The sequence below is a fragment of the Rhagoletis pomonella genome, unplaced genomic scaffold (assembly GCF_013731165.1).
Source record: "Rhagoletis pomonella isolate Grant_MI unplaced genomic scaffold, Rhpom_1.0 Rhpom_scaffold_00003, whole genome shotgun sequence".
Classification (NCBI taxonomy): Eukaryota; Metazoa; Arthropoda; class Insecta; order Diptera; family Tephritidae; genus Rhagoletis; species Rhagoletis pomonella.
In genome coordinates, this window is record NW_023458557.1 from 26,839,529 (window position 1) to 26,860,727 (window position 21,199).

General features: G+C 32.8%; 1 protein-coding gene across 1 annotated transcript in view; it reads left to right on the top strand.

Annotated features, from left to right (window-relative positions):
- Positions 1–6,719: 6,719 nt before the first annotated feature.
- The window catches only part of LOC118735099 (DNA-directed RNA polymerase, mitochondrial), a gene marked incomplete at both ends in the record, with an annotated part of 144,505 nt that continues 130,025 nt past the window's right edge, over positions 6,720–21,199 (top strand). Inside the window, 3 exon segments of the mRNA XM_036464717.1 lie at positions 6,720–6,887; positions 7,015–7,408; positions 7,473–7,835. Coding sequence (XP_036320610.1) covers positions 6,720–6,887; positions 7,015–7,408; positions 7,473–7,835 — 925 coding nt within the window.

The window sequence follows — 21,199 nt, forward strand, 5'->3', positions numbered from 1 at the left end:
CAAGATTCCTCAAATACCTTTCGTTTTGGACCCATATTGTAACATTTCATAATGGAGTTCTATTTTCAAACAGATGGCAGACCTTTTCAAACATATTTTCGACTGTAAGTCTTCTTAAAACTCTTTAGTTTGATACCCATATTGCATTATTTCATTTATTTAATCAATGTAACTGAGTTCAAATTTTCAAATAGGTGGCAACCCTCCTTAAAAATATTTCCAACAGTCATGTTTTTTAAACCATGTTTTTTATACCCTTATTATAATAAGTCATTTATTTTATCAATTAAATTGAGTTAAATTTTCAAACAGGGGGCAAACCTCTTCCTACATATTTTCGACTGCAAGCCTTCTTAAAAATCTATGGTTTAATACCAACATTGAAATTTTTCAATTATTTTTTCAATTTAACTGAGCTAAAATTTTCAAGAAGGAGCAGCCCTCAAAAATATTTCCTACAGTCATTTCTTAAGCCTCTTTAATTTGATATCTATATTGTAATGTCATTTACTTTATAAATTAAACTTAGTTAGATTTTCAAACAGGTGGTAACCTTCCACAAACATCGGCTGTAAGCCTTCTTAAAGCTCTTTAGTTGGATACCCACATGGCAATATTTCATTTATTTTATCAATTTAATTGAGTTACAATTTTCAAATAGGTGGCAACCCTCCTTAGAAATATTTCCAAGAGTTATCTTAAACTTAATTAATTTGATACCCACATATCAATATTTCATTTATTTTATCAATTTAACTGAGTTAAAATTTTTAAATAGGTGGCAGCCCTCCAAAATATTTCCAACTATCATCCTTCTTAAACTCCTTTATTTGATACCTGTATTGTAATATGCCGTTTATTTTGTCAATTAAATTTATTTAAATTTTCAAACAGGTGACAACCCTCTTCAAACATATTTTCCGCTGTAAGCCTTCTTAAAACTCTTTAGTTTACACCCACATGGCAATATTTTATTTACGTTATCAATTTAACTGAGTTAAAATTTTCAAATAGGTGGCAACCCTCCTCAAGAGTATTTCCAGCAGTTATCTTTCTTAAACCTATTTAACTTTGTACCCACATTGCAGCATTTCATTAATTTTATCAATTTGACTGAGTTAAAATTTTCAAATAGGTGGAAACCCTCGCCAAAAATATTTCCAGCAGTTATCTTTCTTAAACCTCTTTAATTTGATACCCATATTGTAAAAATTTATTTGTTTTATCAATATAATTGGGTTTAAAAATTTTCAAATAGGTGGCAGCCTTCTAATTTTTTGCGACATCATTGGTTCTGGTATTATACCGAACAGTACAAAAACAAAATTATCCAAATCGGTTCAGCCGTTCGCGAGTTTTGACGACCGTGACATACGAACACAACATTTATATATATATAGATTATTGCCGATATACAATATGAACTCCATATATACTTTATGGCATACTTGGACCAAGATTTCAGAAAAGTCTGCCAATGGGCTCGTACTCAACCATATTCTAGGTGGAGCTCCTCCCAATCGAAGTCTGTGTTCGCGAATGTCATCGTAGAAGGCAAATGAGGCCAGAATAAATATTATGTCGGACATTCAGGCTGCGTTAAAGACCTTAGACTCTTCGGCGACTCAACGGCATCAAGGCTTGTGAGCTCTTGAACCTCCTGGGCGCCCACAATAGCGTAACGCTGTGGTGGGTTGCGGGACGTGAAGGGTTTGAAGGCAACTACAGGGCTGACTGACTCGCAAAGCGTGGAGATCAAATGCGCTTGCATGGTCCCGAGCTAATCAGTGGTACATCTGCAGGATACACTGCAGAACTACTTAGGAGCTAGCTGGGAATAATCTCAGATTACTGCCCACTGGCGGAAGTCAAAGCGAATATGATAATCAAAGAGATTCATAGCTCCTTCCAGGAGGAACTCCGAAATACTCCTTGAACATAAAACCCTTACTGGATACCTGACAGCACACAGCAAGTTAACATACTATTTAAACTAGGTGGGTCTTTCTGTAGAGGCGGACGGTATGTTTTTTGGACTGGTGGAGGAAACACCAGAGTATATTCTATGTGCCTGCCCACGAAGCATGAATCGCAGATTGATACATATTGGAGAACGACTGTCTTCTCTATCTAAAATTTAGAACATGGCATCATCCAAAGTGCTTAGCTTTTTAAATAGCCTAAGGTTGAAGTGATTACAATTAGGGTTTAGCACAATATATCTTCTTAGGTCGCAGCGCGAGTATCTCCGACGTAATAATAATAATAAAGAGACATACATTGGGATAAGTCTGTACAGTAAAATGAATTGTTATACACAGTTAAATTGTTTGTATTGTATTAGCTGTATTTAAGTTTTACTAAATTTTATTTTATCTATATTTTTAATAAACTTAACATTGAAAAAAATATTAAAGACTTAAAAATATGTTTGGTAGGTTTTGGTTGGTTGTGGTAGGAAATTTTGGTAGAAAAAAACATGTGGCTGCGGCAACACTGCTTGTATCATTGATTTGTTATTTTGGGGTTGATATATTTTTTGCAATTCCCAGAACTATGTTATTGTAATTGGTATTTACCAGAGAACGTAAAGTATAGAGAAGGACCGAAAACTGTGAATGCCACATTTTTCGAGCCAACTAAACAAGCGAAGCGCATTTTAAGAGCGACAAATATTTGGAATACTTAACAGCGAAAGCAAAATACAAAGCAGAAAAGGAGAATATTAACATAGCTAGATCTCACGAGAGCGTTTGAAATGTTAATTAAATATGAATATTGACGATTTTTGTGATATTTTGGGAAAATTTTCAAATAGAAAACCCAAGTGTTAGATTTTTGTTTTAGTAAAAAATTAAATTCTTTTCGGTGATTTGTACAAGTAACATGCAATTGAATCGAAAATATTATATAACATTTTCCGATTTTTGTGATATTTCATTAATGATTGCAAACAGAAAACTCCCATAAGTGTGTGTTTTTTTGTGAAAAGATTTTTTGGTAAAGAAAATCCTTTTATCCGGTGATTTCTACGAATACCGTGAAAATAAATCAAAAATGTTATATAGCATTTTTCGATTCGATTCTATTCGATTCGATTTTTGTAATATTTTGTTAGATTTTCAAACTTTGTATGGAAAAACTTTATTGGTATTAGATTTTTTGGGGAAAAATAATTTCTTTCCGGTGATTTGTACAAACTACGTTAAAATAAATCGAAAATATTATATAACATTTTCCAATTTTGGTGCTATTTTCAAAAAAAAAAAACTATATTGGTTTTGGATTTGCTAAACTAAGCCGAAACTATTTAAGCATTTTTCCAAATTTTCGATATTTATGGAAATAACCAAGTTTTAAAATCTTTTCGACTCTGAATTTTTTTGGGGAAAAAACAAAAACTGTGAAAAGAATTATTTTTCATTTTTTTTTTTGTAGAGATCTCCCAAAACTAAGTCGAAAGTCTGTAAGAATTTTTCGATATTTTCGATATTTATGGAAATAATTCAGTTCTTAATTATTTTCGACTTGGAAACTTTTTTTAAATACTAAAAATCTGAAAACGTCGGATGTTCCCAGCAATTCGTAAAGATCTCGCTAATCTAAGCCGAAACTATTTACGAAATTTTTCAACTTTTTCAATATTTATGGAAATAATTCAGTTTTCAAATATTTTCTAATAAAGTCGTGTAAGTCGCCATTGGATAGGTGGCAGCTTCGCTACTCATGTGCATATTTGTCCCCCACATTGTCATTTACATATCTAATTAATTACTAAACCTAAATTTATAAAGCACATATTTGTAAATTTCATGCAATTATAAATGTAAATATGTACATACATATACACGATTGATCTGCTTTCGCCTTCCCCTCGCCGCTTCCATCAACACAAATTATTAAATTTCTGCGTATCGGCACCAGATGGGCCGTCCGCGAAACCATTAACCCTACGTTTACGAAATATTTAGATTTTCGCACAACTTTGCATTCAATAAAGCTATACTTGTACATTTTGTATGGAGAATAATATAATTAATTTAAAATTCTACATGTAACCATGTTCTGGACGATACATGTAACTTTCATGAAGATTAAACATAAAAAGCGTTGAAAAATAGTGTGTTATTAACAGCTGTAACCAAAAAAACTATGTCCGCTAAAATGGGTTAAACGCAAAATTGAATTGACATTTTTACACGCATACATGCATACATACATATACAGTGGAGTAGCACTAACTTGGACATCGCATTGATTGTACTTTGATGTGTTTGAATCTTTTTATGGTACTGAAGATTTGGTTTCGGATGAAAAAAATTTAAAATAATCTGTTTATATATATAAATATATATTTATAAACGCTTGGAAGTATAGAAATTTTTAAAGTTAAGAAATAAACAAAGACATTTTTTTTTGCATTTATACAAATGGTGTTCAAGGCATATTGACCCACCTGTACAAAAATCGTGGCGCGTCATGGGCAAAAATTTTACAATTTCGGACCGAAAAATGTGAAAACGAGCTAAGTTGCCACGTTACATTTGTGAACTTCCGATAAAGCCACATATGCTTGTGATTTTAGAAGTTTTGACTTTATTAAAAAAAAAAATATTGTCTTTTCCTGCAGAAAACGTTTACCTTTATTTAATGTTTATTAAAAGTACACCTTAAAATGTTAGTCAATGATTGAGATATTGGTTGGGATAAGAGAAATTGAGTGTTTTCCAAAAATTACCAAAATTCGAGATAACTTATTTTACTGGATATAGAGTATACGCCTAGTAGTACAAATAGTGTGAGAAATTCAAAAACTTTCCATCATTTTACATAGGGCTCCTGGAGAAATCTAACGCATTATCGTTTCACGTGTGAGCAGTTTTTTCTTTCTTTTACATGGAAAACGCTATTATATTATTCATATATATTTGTCTCTTTTCAATCAAATATTATTATGCGATTAATAACGCGTTATATAACGCAAATAATAGCATATGGATATGGCTAATATGCAAATGTGTTGGTTTTTATTGACAATTTTGTAATTGTATTGGAGAATGCGTTCGGTCGTTCTTGCTGGGTATGTATGTATGTATGCGGCCGTGAGTTGTACATACATATGCATATGTAGATATGTATACATGTGCGTAGTATGTAGGCAGCAATATGTACATACATACATATATATGCATGTAATAACGTTATCAATTAATGGAGTATGTACATACATATGCGTGGAAAATGCAATTTCATTTGACCCCAAAACTATTGGGGCATATTCGTACACGCAATAAAGTCGACTCTAAGTTAAAGTTTGTCAGCCCCAAATAAGAATAAAGTTAGTTGCATCTTTTTTCACAGGTGCCTATTCCACTGAAAGTGATGTAAAAAAGCTGTAACTAACTTAAGAGTCGACTTTATTTTAACTATTAATATGCCCCATTATTTACATATACATATTACGAGTATAGCAGTAAAAAATTATCATGGAACATGTTTTCTTAAAATAAACAACTTTTCCAGAGAAAAACAACTTTGAAGTTAACACGTGCAGTGCAATCAATCCATCTTTGAAGTGGATTTGTGAAAAAACTAAGGTAGCTAGAAAACTGCGGTTTGTTGCATTGAAAAGAGCGTATTAACTACCATTAGAATCGTTAAAAATATAAAAACCGATTTTTTCTTCGCCTTTAAATGCCGACGGCAAATCACCAACGAGTTTGCCAATTGCATACGTATTTGCATAACTTTCACTTATTAGATAACATACCTATCTACGTTTTCCAGTGAAAGCATACCCTGGCACATATCTTCGAACAAGAATTTTCATATATGTAAAATTTTCATCTTTTTTTTTATTAAATCAATGCCGCGAAAAAGAAAATTCAAACCAAAGCACTTAACATTCGTACCGTACATACGTTCATACATTCATACATTCATATGTACATATTACATATAGTAGGAATAATTTCGACTTCTACGCATGCATTTATTTTAAGTAATTAACCAATTTAAAGAACAAAACCGCAAAAAGCCGTCAGCATTTCGTTGTCTAACAAGAAAACATGCATTTACTTTGATGAGACAATTTCTGTTAAATTTATTTTGCCTCTGGCTGGGCTCTGTTAAAATTTGTTTGCCTCTGGCTGGGCGCTCTTAAAATGCGCTTCGCCAGTTTTGTTGGTATTTGACAATTTCCACGCTGATTCGCTCTTGGGCCTTCTATATAAATTTACGTTGTTGTCGTTTGGTTCAATAACTTAAATTTGTTGAGCACCTCTGGTATAGAAGGTAGGACCGCTATAAAACACAGACTGATCATATGACTTTGTTGCAATACTTTGAAATTATTATTATTGTTTTTTTTAAACTGTGTTAACGAAGTATTAATATTGGTCTTATAATTATCCCGCTGGGTGTATTCGTTGCCACCCGTATTTACATATGTTACCTTAACATAGAAAGGCTCTATCTCACATCGTCGTTGAAAAGAAAAAAAGCCGTAACTAACTAAAATTTTTATTGGATGTGGGGATTTATAATTCGATGAAATGCATCATGTAACCAATCAAAATGTGAGTTTTGGATTTTTAGTAAGTTACGGCATTTTGTATTTCAGCGACGATATGTCCCGAACTAATATTTCCGAGTTTAAAATTTCATGAAAATTTGCGTGGATCATAAATAATGAAGTTTATTTATTATATTTTCTACAGCTGCCATGTCGTAAAAGAACATGATGCCGAAGACTTACTGGATCCTTTAGTGGCTAATGAGCCTCATGTTTCATCTCCAAATCGTGAGCTAAATGCAATAAAACTTAAAATTGTAGAAAAAGTTGAAGCTGAAGCTCAAGCTGTTGCCGTCACAAAATCTAACACAAGGTTTTTATTTATACTTATTTATTAAAAACTTAAACAAGGTTTTTTTTACACTTAAATATTGCTTGGTTTCCAGGCAAGCATCCTTTATACAATTGCTATTTACATGTATACCTAATAATGTTTCCAGGTTCAAGTCGAAAATCCATAACAGTGAAGAACAAGAGCGATTTGCAAAAGAAAAAGCACTTCGAATTAACCTGGAGTCATACCTTAACGTTTGTGTTTCGGCGGGTATGGTCCACCGTGGTATTTCTACATTGATAGCATATAGACAAAGGGCTAAGAAGAAGTCTGAAACTCGCAGCCTCATTACAATTGATTTTTACAACATTCTGCTCCACGGCTTAGGAGAAAACGGTTCCTTTGAACGATTTAAAGACCTTTTCGCGTTAATCGAAGAAGATCAATTGAGATTTAATGAACAAACATTTGCCGCTATATTCGAATGTCTAGGACGCTTAGTTTCTACAGAGGAAAATATCAAGGAAATTAAAAAGTTCGCGCGAATGGCAGAAAAAAATGTATATGATTAAATTTTTTCATGCTTATATATGTATGTATTTATATAAATATGTCTTGTTACAGGGCATAACTTTAAATCAAATAATGGATCGATCAATATTTACTGGTGATCAAAGAGACGTTGTAATGGATGCTATACGACGCATTAAACCAGATTTTTCTCCCATATATACGCCACCAGCACTAAGTTACAATAATAAGCTTCTTGATAATATAAATGAGAACATTTTGCCAATAGGTATACGAGTACATGACACAAGCCCTGCGGGATTGCCACCACACTCAAATATAATGAAATCGAAACATGGATATAATAAAAATGAGCTGGAAAAAATGGCTCGCGAGCAATTAAAATTTGAATTGAATGGATCCATTACAATCAAATCAATTGAAAAGTCAAACGAATTTGCAAATGCTGAATATTGCGTAAGTAATATATATGTATGTACATATGAAAGGCTGAGTGGATGATCGAGCTATCTCGGCAGCCGAATCGGAAACGCTCTATCTCAGGAAATGGCTCAAGAACGCCCAACATCAGAACTTGGTTGAAGAACGCCCTATCTCAAAATTTTATTGAAAAACGCCCTATCTCAGAATTTCGTTGAAGAATTTGTTTCCAAAGCGCCCTATCTCAACTGGAAATATATTGAAAATATGTTGATATAGGATATTTTTGAAGCGGCAGCTGATATAGGGCGTTTTTCAACCGAATTCTGAAATAAGACGTTTTTGAAAAATTTTGTGAGATAGGGCGTTTTTGAACCGTCTGTGGTCCGTTGTTGTTGCTGTGGAACCGTTTGTTGTGGTCTGTGGAAGGTTTCAAGGGATCACGTGTGACTTTTTACAAAGTGTGAACTGTGCTTTATCTAATGGGTTGGATATCAAGACCCACGCCCCCTCCCCCTACGCGCACTAACCCAAGAACAGCGGACAAATAACTAAATATTTCCAATTTAACTATTTGTGCGTTAATATTTCTGCGTAGTTTTACACAATTATTGAAACATTACAAGGCAAAATGAAGTGTGCAGTGGCAAATTTTGAAAGTGAAATCAAAAGGCAATCGTGCGATATAAGTTTTTTCTGTACATATCAACATACATATAACTTCATGTATTTTTCCAACATCCGGCATGTGCTGAAAATCGGGCTTACCTAAAGGGCTACATGCCCAAAATCATTGCTACGTGTTCCCGATTCTGTGCACTTGACAAAATAAAAATTTTTATAATATGTCAATTTTTTATTATTTATCAAGAACTGGTATTCTAGCACAGGAATCAAAAGCTCTTCTATTGATAAATTATCAAAATTGAAAATGCCATGATAAAAACATAGTAAGGTAAAACCGTTCTCTAAATTCGTCGGCCATGATTTTTTTTTTTTTGAAGTTTGCCAACATTTTAAAATCATACAAAATTGAGAGTAAAAATAAAATTATAGTTTAAAAGACTAAAACCTCCCTATTATAATTGCCATTCGTACTGTCATCAAGTATGTAACTTGAGAATAGAAATCGCTGCATCTTTTAGGCGCATCAATATTACATAGTTACATCCCGAGCTAATAAAAGGAAGGCAAAAAAAGGAATTGTTCAAAGTTGTTGTTGTTTGAGTTTGAAATTGAGAATGTGTGTGTGAGACTGTGTGTAAAATTTTAAAATTAAATTGATTGCAACGTCAAGAATTTGAAAAATTCCTCTACTTTATTTTTTTATCATGGAAAATGCTATTGAAAAGCGTTTACAAATTGAAATTTCAAGTGAAAATTATAAATTTCCACAAAGTTCTATGGGGACAGCTGTTGAATAATATTTTTACTATGGTGAGACAGTTTTGCCAATCTGCTGTGTGAAATTAAATATTTTTTGACAGCATTAAATTTTTGATAACGGCAGATTTATGCGGAATAAAATTTTACAAATTGGAGTGAAATTAATATTGTAAGAAAACGTTTACCATCGTTGATTACAATTCATCAATTTAAGCTTTTATTTAACGAAAAATTACACACATCAACAATCTTTGCAATTGTCAAAATTTTCTATGCATTCGTCAAAAATTTCACTAGCCTCATGAGCTACTTTGTTACCGATTCACGCACGCTCATTAGAGGATTTGTTTCCATCATTTAAATATTGCATGTGCTGGCATTTGAACCGGCGAAACACGGAATTACATACAGTCGATATCTCTACCTACTCGGCTACGGCAGTCAAATGCTTTTAAATTCATATGTGACATTGAAATCAGTTCCACTCATGTGGAGATCAGTTTCCCTCACGTGGAAATCGTAGAGCTTTTTGTTTTAAAAATATTGACACAGAATGCGAAAGGACCTTTTACTTGATAAAAATCTTGATCCAATTTCTTAAAAAAAAATGTATCAAAAACACACAGAATTTAGCGGTTTGTATATTGATATTAACACATTTTTCCGCATTGTTTACACTTTTTCCTGCTCGTTTTACTTGCCTCTCTCACAATTCTACCAAAATGACGTCAAGCAAAAATTACGCTCAAAAATCCTCTAATGGGCGCAATCTTGTATTCTGTCATTCTATTCGTTTTCCTAGAGGCATTCTTTTTCATTTTGGACACCAAATTTGGTGTCACACTTTCGATTGGCTTGAATTTTTTTAATGGGTTCTATACATGAAATAAGCTAACACGAATGCGAGGAATTTTTTTCTGCGGAGATAACATCTGTCAAAGTTTAGATTTTTTCGTGATCCTGCCTAATCATGCACTTTTTCAAATTGTATTATCGGGTTCTGCTCGTCGTAGAGACTTCATCTTAACGTCGTTTCAAAGCTAAAGAAATGGGCTTAACACCTCTATATATTAGATGGTCATGATTGTCCTAAAGTTAACTTAGCTATTAGCAGTTAAAGTTTTTGAAGTTGATTTGCATAGTGAATACCAGTAAATTAGGGATTTAAAATTACACCATCGTAATCCTTGTTTAATCTATATATATAAAAATGGTGTGAAAAATTTATAGTAATTCATCAATTGAGAACGGCTGGGCCGATTTGGCTCAAATTTCTTTTTGGTTGTTCTTAATTGCCCGGAAAAGGTTTTTGTATGGAATTTTGTGTGCAATCACTTCGGAAGGGCTTTTCGAATGGAAATATATAAAATTCTTAGTGGAAAACTCGGAAAATTCTGGAAGAACGCGAAAAATTTGAATTTTTTTCGGCGAAATTTTGCACTTTCAATTTCAATTTCAATTTCAATTTATTTGTTACAAATATTTGTACAACTAAGACAATGCAGTCTTTTATATGCACATCAACTAATATTTAAAATCTTACTATAACAAATTACAATAAAATAATAGAAAAAATAATAATAAATATATAATAATAATTACTATAGAAAATAATCAATATTCGTGCTTAAAGTGATAAATAAATACTAGCAAAGCAAAAGATAGTTTAGATAGGAAGAAGTAGATTGTAGATATAAGTAAGAAGGTTAAGTAAATAAGGATTCGAAGATAGGTTCCCACCAGATTACTTATAGTCAAAATGCAGAAGACAAATCAATACTACTGATCTGATGATTTTGGACGATGTAAAGGTGGAGAATTCGTTGTGATGCTAGGAAAATTTCAGATAATTACAAAAAGTAGTACCGTAAAGTTAGATTTTCAGAAATAAAAACTACTTTCGAAAGCCACTTTATTTGCAGGGAGTAACTGCTCCTGCAATCTCTTTTGAAAATTCCTGAGTTTGACAGACTTGTGAAACGGACTTGCACTTGCCACGTCTAACAGCTACTTAATTGTTATAATGTATTTTTTCAGTCCTGATTACTTCAGACTGAAGTCGAAATATCGGCAAATAAAAACGAACGCATAATTCAGAATTTTGTGGAAAAACTGTATACTTATGTATGCATACATCTGTATGTAACATTGATGAGTGAAATCACGAGAAATTTTAGTCGCATTAACAATAAAGAATATCATTTTACTTCTTTTGCTGACAAACTGTAATGGGAATTTGCGTTTTTAAACAAAGCTTTTTTGATATCATAATGTGATTTATTGTGTTGAACTCCAGTTTATTTCAGAATTTAGTCTTTACTAATGAAAGTTCGAAAAAATTGCGTTCCGCAGCCGCCGAACTATGTGGAAGATACAGCAAATTAAATATAAAATTTGTCAATTCTTTAAAGCAAGCCTCTTCTATTCCATTTGTATGCAAACTTACTTTTTCCAAAAAAAAAAACAAACGTCCATATCGCTTTTAAGATCAGTGTTTGTAAGCTTTAAAAGCTCCCACTGTCACACATCGATATCCCATTGAATTAAATGTTCAAATTTTTGTATAAGAGGCTTTGTAAATAGTTGTGTTTCAGATAATACTTTGTTAGGTGTGATAAATATACGTTTTTTAGTTCTTCTCTTCCAAAATCGAAACTTTTTTGTAGCTGATTTAAAAACTCAGGGCGTGTGTGAATCGGTAACAAAGCTCTATGGGGAAAGCTGTTGAATAATACTTTTACTATGGTGAGACAGTTTTGCCAATCTGCTGTGTGAAATTAAATCTTTTTTATAGCAGTAAATTTTTGATAACCGCAGATTTATGCGGAATAAAATATTACAAATTGAAGTGAAATTAATATTTTAAGAAAACATCTACCATCGTTGATTACAATTCATCAATTTAAGCTTTTATTTAACGAAAAATTACACACATCAACAATCTTTGCTATTATCAAAATTGTCTATGCATTTGCCAAAAATTTCATGAGCTACTGAAATTTTGTTCACATCATAGTTTTAAAAAAATTACTCGCCGCGAACTTTGTTACCGATACGCTCTCATATACAAATTTAAAATATTTGTCTTAATCGTTATTTTTTGCGATTCGGAAATGTGTCGGTTGTTAGAGATGGTTGTGTTTTATTTCCGATGAAAATGTCGTTTATTGGTAGAAAATTTTATTCATTGTAAATGTCGGAAGTTTTTCAGATACGTAGTATTTTTGACAAAATTATTCTGCTTGAAATTGTCCAAAATTAATTTAAAATATATTTCCAGTTGGGAATACAAAAATGGCAGCCGAGCCTTTTCCGATTGGAACTCTTTGTTTAAATTGTTAATTACTTTTAATATGTAGGACAAAAACAGCATGTATACTTTTAATTCGACATCTGCGATTGAGTGAGCTACTTCGCGGGCACGTGTGCCATTAACTTCGAGACATGAAGATAGGAAGTAAAGCTGGAGCGCTTGCCATTGCTCGTTATGCCTTGTAATGACGTTTCCTAACGCAAGCCATCGAGTGAAAGATATCCCGAGTATTCTGTGCGGTTTTACGTTACAGTATTCCTGAACCTCTTTAAAGTCACCAATTCGTTTCGGACTATGGAAAAAGAAGTTATAGATGTTTCGACATAACTTTTCGATATCAAGAGGAAGCTTATTACAAACATAGCTAGTGCATAAGTGAAACGAACACGTACTTTTTATGAAAAAAAGATTGGTGTCATCTTTTAATCTAGATTTCAACCCATTGAATTCCATGCCATTGTATTGCTGAAGGGTACGCTCTTGGGAAAACAATATTATAGCTTGGTAAATCGATTCTGCATCAGTTTTGTTTAGTTCGATTAAAGAAAGGAATCGATCACGAATAGTACAAGTCGATCGAAGTATCTTACCACTAGAACTAAACATTTTTCGATATTAAATCTACTGTTTCGTCGACAATGAGTGAAAATTTTGATGTTCTTAGATCAGCCACAATGTTTTCTCTTGATTTGCACCCAGAAAAAGGTTTAGTTATAATTACCAAGATTTGGTTATAGTGACCAAGTAGCATAGTTAGATTTGGCGAAATAAATATCTAGTTCGCGAAAGTTTGCAATTTACTTGAGACTTCTAGTTGGGACAAATGTATATTTGTTAATGGCTGAATTTCTTTATTCATTCTGAACGTTTGGAATAAACTTTTTTGTTTACTTATTCTTTAGAACGTTCCTGATGATATGTTAACGTATATTTCAAACACATTCTGTTTATTCCGGCTGTGAAATGAGATTATCCGGAATGTATAAAGAAATGCAGCCAATAATTACAAAACGACTACCTTGATAGGACAATATTGTCAGTTGAATCAAATCATTGTTGAGCAAATATAAACAATGCCTTGGTTGATACAAGTTTTCAATTAGTTGTGTGAACTTGCTGCAGACTTGAATCACCTAATCGTTTATTATTGGAAAACATGCATCGTATATACTTACAAGTATGGAATCCTATGCCCCTTTTTGTCTATTATCTTTCTAACAACGGATGTGCCTACCAAACAGCGAACGTGCCTGCCAAACTGAAAAGCATTATGGCGGCCGTATTTGACAGGCACGTTGGACGATGCGAACGGGATTGGAATGAAAGAAATGGAAGATGAATGACATGAGAATGAAAGAATTATGAAATAGCAGAATGTTGAACCAAAACGAATTCCAAAAATCTGACAATGCGAATGACGTCAAAATGAAATAAATGCAAAATAGCGAAATGTCGAAACAGAAGAAATAGATGACAGACAGTCACGTGTTCAAGGGTTTCGTGCAACAAAAAGTGTTGTTGTGTTGCGCCATTCAATATTAAAAAAAAAATTTTATGTGGTTAAATACACTTTTTTTATTAAGTTGGAAAAACTACATATTTCGCCAGCCAAAAAGTGTATAGATACATATCTGTGTTCGTATGGAATAGTAGCTTACATCGAAAGGCTGGCTTTAGTATAATGCGGCATTCGCAGCATACGATTGCGAATGACTCACTGTCGCCGAGCCGTCAAAGAATTTTTGGCAAATAAAAGTGCAAGAAATAGTTGCGATACTAGCAAGTCCATGTTCTTATTAAGTCGCATGAAAAGATTCCTTGTCATTTAAAGAATAAAGTGAATGCCGCATTATACTAAAGCCAGCTTCCCGACATAAACTACTATTCCAAACGAACACAGATATATAGCATCTTGCTATAAGATTTATTTATAAAAACGGTAAAAAAAATCGATTTGTTTGGGTATAACATTTAACTTAACTTTTCGTGCACCCATCTCTTTTTCTGTTTATTGTTTTCAAATTTTTCTTTTCCGTAATACTCATTTGACTGAGTTTCAACTACACCTAGCAAAAATCAAAATATTTTATAAGAAATTTGTTGCCCGTTTTACAACGGCATTTAAAGCTTTTTTTGCTCAAATTGAAAAGATTTCCTCCTTCGCACACTTCTCTCATGCTTTTTTATCGTAGTTATTATACTGTTGACATCTAAATTGCCATACATTTTATGTCGTTGCCAATACTTTGTTTTCTGGCGTTTCCTCTGTGAACTTTTATAACTACATTCATAAAAATATTACAAATTTTGGTTTCTCATTTTTTCCATCTTGCTATATCTGAATATCAAAAAGGAATTAATAAATAATAAAAACTTAGTTACAATTTTAGTGAATGGTTCTTGCAAATAATATTATTTTGTGATTGAAATGACTTGATCTCCGGCAGGACCAAAGCAGACGGGAAGGAAAAACAGTTGTTCATCAACGATTCGTCTGAAATATCGTTCTTGAAACGCGCCACTGAGCACTAAATTTGTAAAAATCTAATTTTTCCACTTAATTGTTATATTTTTCTTCATTGTGGCAAATTTTCACATCATCACAGCAGCTGGCTGTCAAACTGAAACCAAAAAAGATAGCAGAACGTTCAGGGCGCAATCTTCTTTTCTATGATTCTTGTACTGTTACTTTGAATTTGTCAATTTTGACAATTCTGATCTAAAAGTAAACGAAGCCTTAGAAACTTTAATTGCATTGAAATTCACTAGTACCTACTTCCGCCAAAATCACCTTTTTCGCATTTTTCTTATTCAAAGTTATTGTAAATCATATATTTTTATCGCCTTATTCATAAAAAATTAAAGTTTTAAAATTTTTAATATTTTTATTAAGCTTTGTACCACGATTGTTTATCAGGAAAAATTGAAAAAGCAACAAAGTCTAAGCGGTAGGTGTTATAGCACTATTTCGGAGATCACCACATCTCCTCATCAGACTTCTTTTTTCTAGACTTCAGCAGGGATCGACCCTGCGTATTCGATGTTCAAAGTCAGAAGCGTTAACCACTGAGCTATGAACATCCCGTAAACTCTTGTTGCTAATTCATTTTCCTTATTCAACCAACTACTATCAAGTGCAGCTGATTTGCCGCTATTTAAACTCGATAGCGTGGTTATTGTTGTCAATTCTATACATCCATTTGCTTATTTGCTTTTTTGTATAGTTTCAGGCAGGCTCTTCCTAAACTATGTATTTGTCAATGTTATTGTGGTTTGTTAACATTTTATTTTTAATATTTTTATTAAGCTTTGTACCACGATTGTTTACTAGGAAAAATTGAAAATTGAATATTGTTATTACTTTTTGTACAGATGTGTCATCGCCGCCAGGATGGCGCAATCTTGTATTCTATCTTTCTTGTCAAATATGCATTTAGATCTAACTGTCGTACTACTATTAATGGTAACCATGAATATTCATTAAAATCATTTTAATTCGTAATAAAAGTAGATTACATAGACTAGAAGAGTCTAATGGCCTTATTCATAAAAAAATAAAGTAGCTTTAAAAAGCTTTATAAATTGTCGTTTTCATACATTTTTCAATTTATAAACCTTTTATAAAGCTACTTTATTTTTTATGAATAAGGCCATAAATATATTTTTTAATACAAACTAGCCTTTTTAATTCTAAAATAAATCAACAATCTCAAGATTTATAAAAAATGTGTCTTAAAAAAATACGTTCCAAAGCATCCCTGTTGATATGATAATTCAAATGCAAATTTGAATAGAAATTTTGATGCAAAAGATTTTCCGCGATATTCATCATACAAATATATCATCTTACTTGTCCGTATGTTGCTCTGGAAAGAAATATATTTTAATTTATATGTTTTCCTAAAAATAAATGCAAATTTACCTATTTTTTCCACCGGCAGGCACGAATATGATATTCAAAACAGAAACAATGACAACGAGTTTTACACACATTGTTGTATTTTAGCGCAAAACTATAAGTTTCACAAATGTTTTAAATTATTGCCTGGAACATACACATTTATCGTTATTATTGGAAATGCAAGACTTGGCATGTATTTTTAATTTCTTATTTAATCAATTCAAATGAATAAAAACACATTTTTCTAAAATATTTCTCAATTTACCTATTAAGTTTTTTTTCTGAAACTTTAATGTAACTCTGCGGATAATGAGAGAATTAGAAATCAGGTGATGTCAGCTGTTTTCGAATGTAAACAAACAAAACGGCGCTTTCCATACTTGTAAACCTATACAATGAAAACAAGTTTCAGTGACCCAAATAAAAATTTACTCGATGGTTCTTGTGTTTACTTTCTTCTTTTATTTGCATATATTAAGCTTAGAAAATACAATCATATTTAAATAAACTAGTGCAAATAATACATATGTATATGGTGGTAAGAATTTCCTAAAAAGAAACGATGAAACAATCAATATATAATATATACAGTGACTAGCAAAACTGTAACATGGTGTAACACTTTTTATTTCAGCCACCGCTAAATTTCCAAGCTCTAACGACTTTCATCCTATTGTTGTATATTCTTGTTGGTACATCCCTACTCCCTCTCTCATAACGATTTCAAGTCAATACAACAACAATAAATAAACCAGCAGACAAAAATGTAAATTAAGGCAGATGTTACAGTTTTGCACTCACTCTCAGTTTTGCATTTGACAGTTATCTCTTACTTAGTTGGAAGTCAGATGAATTTTTTCTATATTTTAATTTATTGAAGAAGTGATCACCAGTAAATAACATAGTTAATCAGGAACCATAAATGTAAATAATAGATTTACTGCGGCAAGGCGGGACCGCCCGAAATGTGGCAAAAAATTTTGTAATTCGCTATTTGAAAATGTTAAGACTGACAAAAAATATAGCCTAAAGTGTTCCCAAGGACAAAGGAAGTCTGTCAAAAAATATTACGGTACGATATCTTGTGAACTTAGCAGCAAGTAGTGATGCAGCCACTATTACAGAAGCGCTTAAGGTATTAAACTTTAATGCAAATGAATAGACAGCGAGGCGAAGAATTGCCAAATTGAGCGCAAAGGCATCATAAAGAATAAAAAGGCAAATTTGATCAAAATACATGTGCGAGTGTGGCAGCATTTTGCTGCATCGCACGAAAACCGAATCGTGGCATATTGGGATATGTTAGGCCGTTCATAATGCAATAAAAAACATATTTTTGAGTTTCAATTGAAGGTTATTTGCTCTGACAAGACTAAATTAATCGCTTTCAATCAGATGGCCGGGCATGGTATTGGATCGAAGACCCAAATTAAGCCCATGCGCATCATGTAAGGCAAACTGTGAATCACAGTGGTCGGTCAATAATAGTTTGGGGTTGTATTTATAAAATTGTGTTTGTCCGTTAGTACGCATTATGCGTAAGGAACAGTATCTGTTCATATTTCAACAAAATTTGCAAGATGTAGTCGAAAAAATTAGAGTTTCTGCTGAAAAATCACTCAAAACACACTGCATAATGTCGCAATGCCTGGATACAAAAGCAAAAATTTGCAAATTTTAAATGACCTCCACAATCCGCGGACATGAATCTCATCGAGAATTTGCGAAATCAACTAAAAGCACAGCTTAATAAGTATCAAAGTCCGTAAAATCGAGTACATGAGCTGTGAAAGCAAACTAAGGATATATCTCCAGAATTTTTACAAAGATACAAATAAGGTATGCCAAATCGCATCCAGGAACTGAAACAAGCAAAAGAGTACTGAACATTGTGTTAGTAGTTCTTTTTTTCTTGAAAATTGTTAAAAAGTTCTTAAAAATATATGAGTGCAAAACTGTAACATCTGCCTTAATTTACATTTTTGTCTGCTGGTTTTTTTATTGTTGTTGTATTGAATTCAAATCATTATGAGAGAGTGAGTAGGGATGTACCAACAAGAATATACAACAAAAGTATGAAAGTCGTTAGAACTTGGAAAGATAGCGATGGCTGAAGTAAAAAGTATTACACCATGTTACAGTTTTGCCCGTCACTGTATATATAACAGGTCAATATCTGCTGGAAGTGCTGGTTTAAGTATACTGCTTTGCTTTTTCCTTGGCTAAATAGGCATTTTGAAATTTTAATTCACATGAATTATATATCCACTGAGAAACCCCGGTTGGCTTAAAACTTTAAATTTTTAAATAATTATGCGCGCACCGAACTCGCGACGATAGCAAAACTGAAACTGAGGCAAACAAGTCTGGGCCTGTCGTAGCATGTCTATCTAGCACAGTGATCGACATGCCATAGCTTACTGAGGGCTCTGTGACCGCATGCGTGTTCTTTCCAACCAAACTTGGTTTTTTTTTTTAATATTTTCGAATTTGGCTGTTTGGTAGTTTTTTCTATAATTTGGTTGTTTTTGTTTAAATTATTTTTATCGAAACGTCGTTCCTTGAAAACCAAGGCTACTGTTGTTGATCTCATGAAACATACATACATACATATATGGGTGTTTCCAGCGGAAGGTCCACCACGACAAAAAAAAATAAAAGTTTTATATCTAACGGATTTTTCTGGCCGATTTGTCTGCTTTTTAAAATATATACTGGCTATGTAAGTAGAATCATGTTTGCATAAAATGGTCTTCCTAGGTGGTGCCAAGGTCGAGATATTTCGAAAAACCGTATTTATGGTCCGATTTGGTTCGAATTTGGCGTATGTGGTTGAAACATAATCATAGATTTCTAATAAATTGGCCCTGAATTGGCGCTGAAGTCAAAATATAAAGTATATTCTACATAAAATACATGTTTTATTTGCGTTGAAAATTCATTTAAAAGCCATATGAACAAAAATATAACGATGGAAATTTATGTCACGTGACGCTACGTCACGTCACGTTTCACACTTGGGGTTGTAAAAGAGAATTGAAACAATTTGCATTAATTCAAAAAACTCTAAAAACAACTAGAATTGCTCCAAATCATATTAAAATAAGTTTCATGAAAATAGCCATCCACAATTCGCAGAGTTTTGCGATTTTGTAAGAAAAGAAAAAATCAACTTCCATTTTTTGTCACGTAACGACACTCTCTTTAAATGCTTATATTTCAGGACCAAGCAGTTCGATTGATTTAATTTTTCGGTTAAATATAGAGCTAATTATGTGCTATACAATGGCCCAAAAAAGTTAAAGAAAACAAATGGTATTCCTTTTTTGTATCACATTGAAATCGTACGACTGTCACGTGCGCCACCATGGGAATGCCCATATACTAAATGTAGTCCACCAAGTGTTGCCGTTGACAATTTTCAGAAAGTTGCAAAAAGGGGGTCATTGACGAAAAAAAGGGTCACCATATTAGTTTTGCTTTTTTTACTAGTAAAAGAATAAATCTGTTGAATTTAAAAAGAAAATAGCGGGAGAAGCTTTGCTTAAACAGGGTTGCAAACATACCCATATATCTAGTTGCTGCAAGGAGAAGAGTTGCATTTCCATTAAAAGTTTTAAGTGATGCATTTTTTAGTACTAACAGTGGGAAATTTTTTTTAATAGCATGGTTCTGTTAACATTTCCTAAAAAAATCTCTGAAAAGGGGTAAAAGTCGCACATAATTTTGGAAAAGGGTAAAAAAATCAACATTTTCAAAAAGTCGGGTCAAGGGGTATAGGCGCTTAAAAAGGGTTAAATTGCCCCTTTAGTCGCACAACGGCAACACTGGTGCCACCAAACAATTTTTGTTGCCGGCAATAAGAAATTGTGTCGCCCTTGGAAACAAATTTATCGCCGGTAGTATCGTCATCGTATCCATTTCTTATTACCAGTCGCTTTAAAACGTCCGCCGAAGGCAACTCGCCTGGGCGAGTCGTTCTTATTACCTGAATGAGTCGTTTTCTTATCGTTTCAGGCGATATTTGGAATAATTTTATTATTTTTAATAATTCATAAATTTTTTGTGTACAAAATTGGATCTTAGAAACGGAATTAATTCTTTTTTTCATTATATGTCTTCCTATTTTTTCAATCCTGTCTTTTGTATAAATTAGACGCTTTTGGATAATACTGTTGCCACGAGATTTATAAGTTTGGGAATTAATAACTTATTTATTCCAAAATTTACATGAAAGAAATGATGTTGTCGATTTGTCACCACGACAATAAATGGTGAGTCGCCAATTTGTTGCTATTGACGATTCTTGCCTATTTCTCATGTCTTGCATGGTGGGGTACAAATATATGTAAATACATATGTAGGATCAAAAAGGTTTTTGCGACCGCTCAAATTTGCAAAAAGCGAAAAATACTATCAGGGTAGCAGCAATGATAAAGTGAAGGGGCCAAGTAACGACGCAACGATGTGGTGGTCAGCTATTAGACTGCCTTTATTTTCAAACTTCATCTCCTTAAATACAATTCAAAATAATAAACAAGTACCGATATTCTAATACCTAAGTTATGTATGTCAAAACTTCATAAAATGTGGATGTTCCTAGTATATGCTTAACGCTATTTGTACAAAGTATACATGTTGATATGCAGTATAGAAAAACATTAGAAAAAATGGGAGGGCAGCATTCCTGTAGGCATTCTTATATGCTAAGCTTAATACATGCATTTGTTAGGTGAGATTGGCAAAGTGTACAAACAAACTGTAACGGACTTTCCTGAGTGCTGGGCGTAGCTCTCGGTT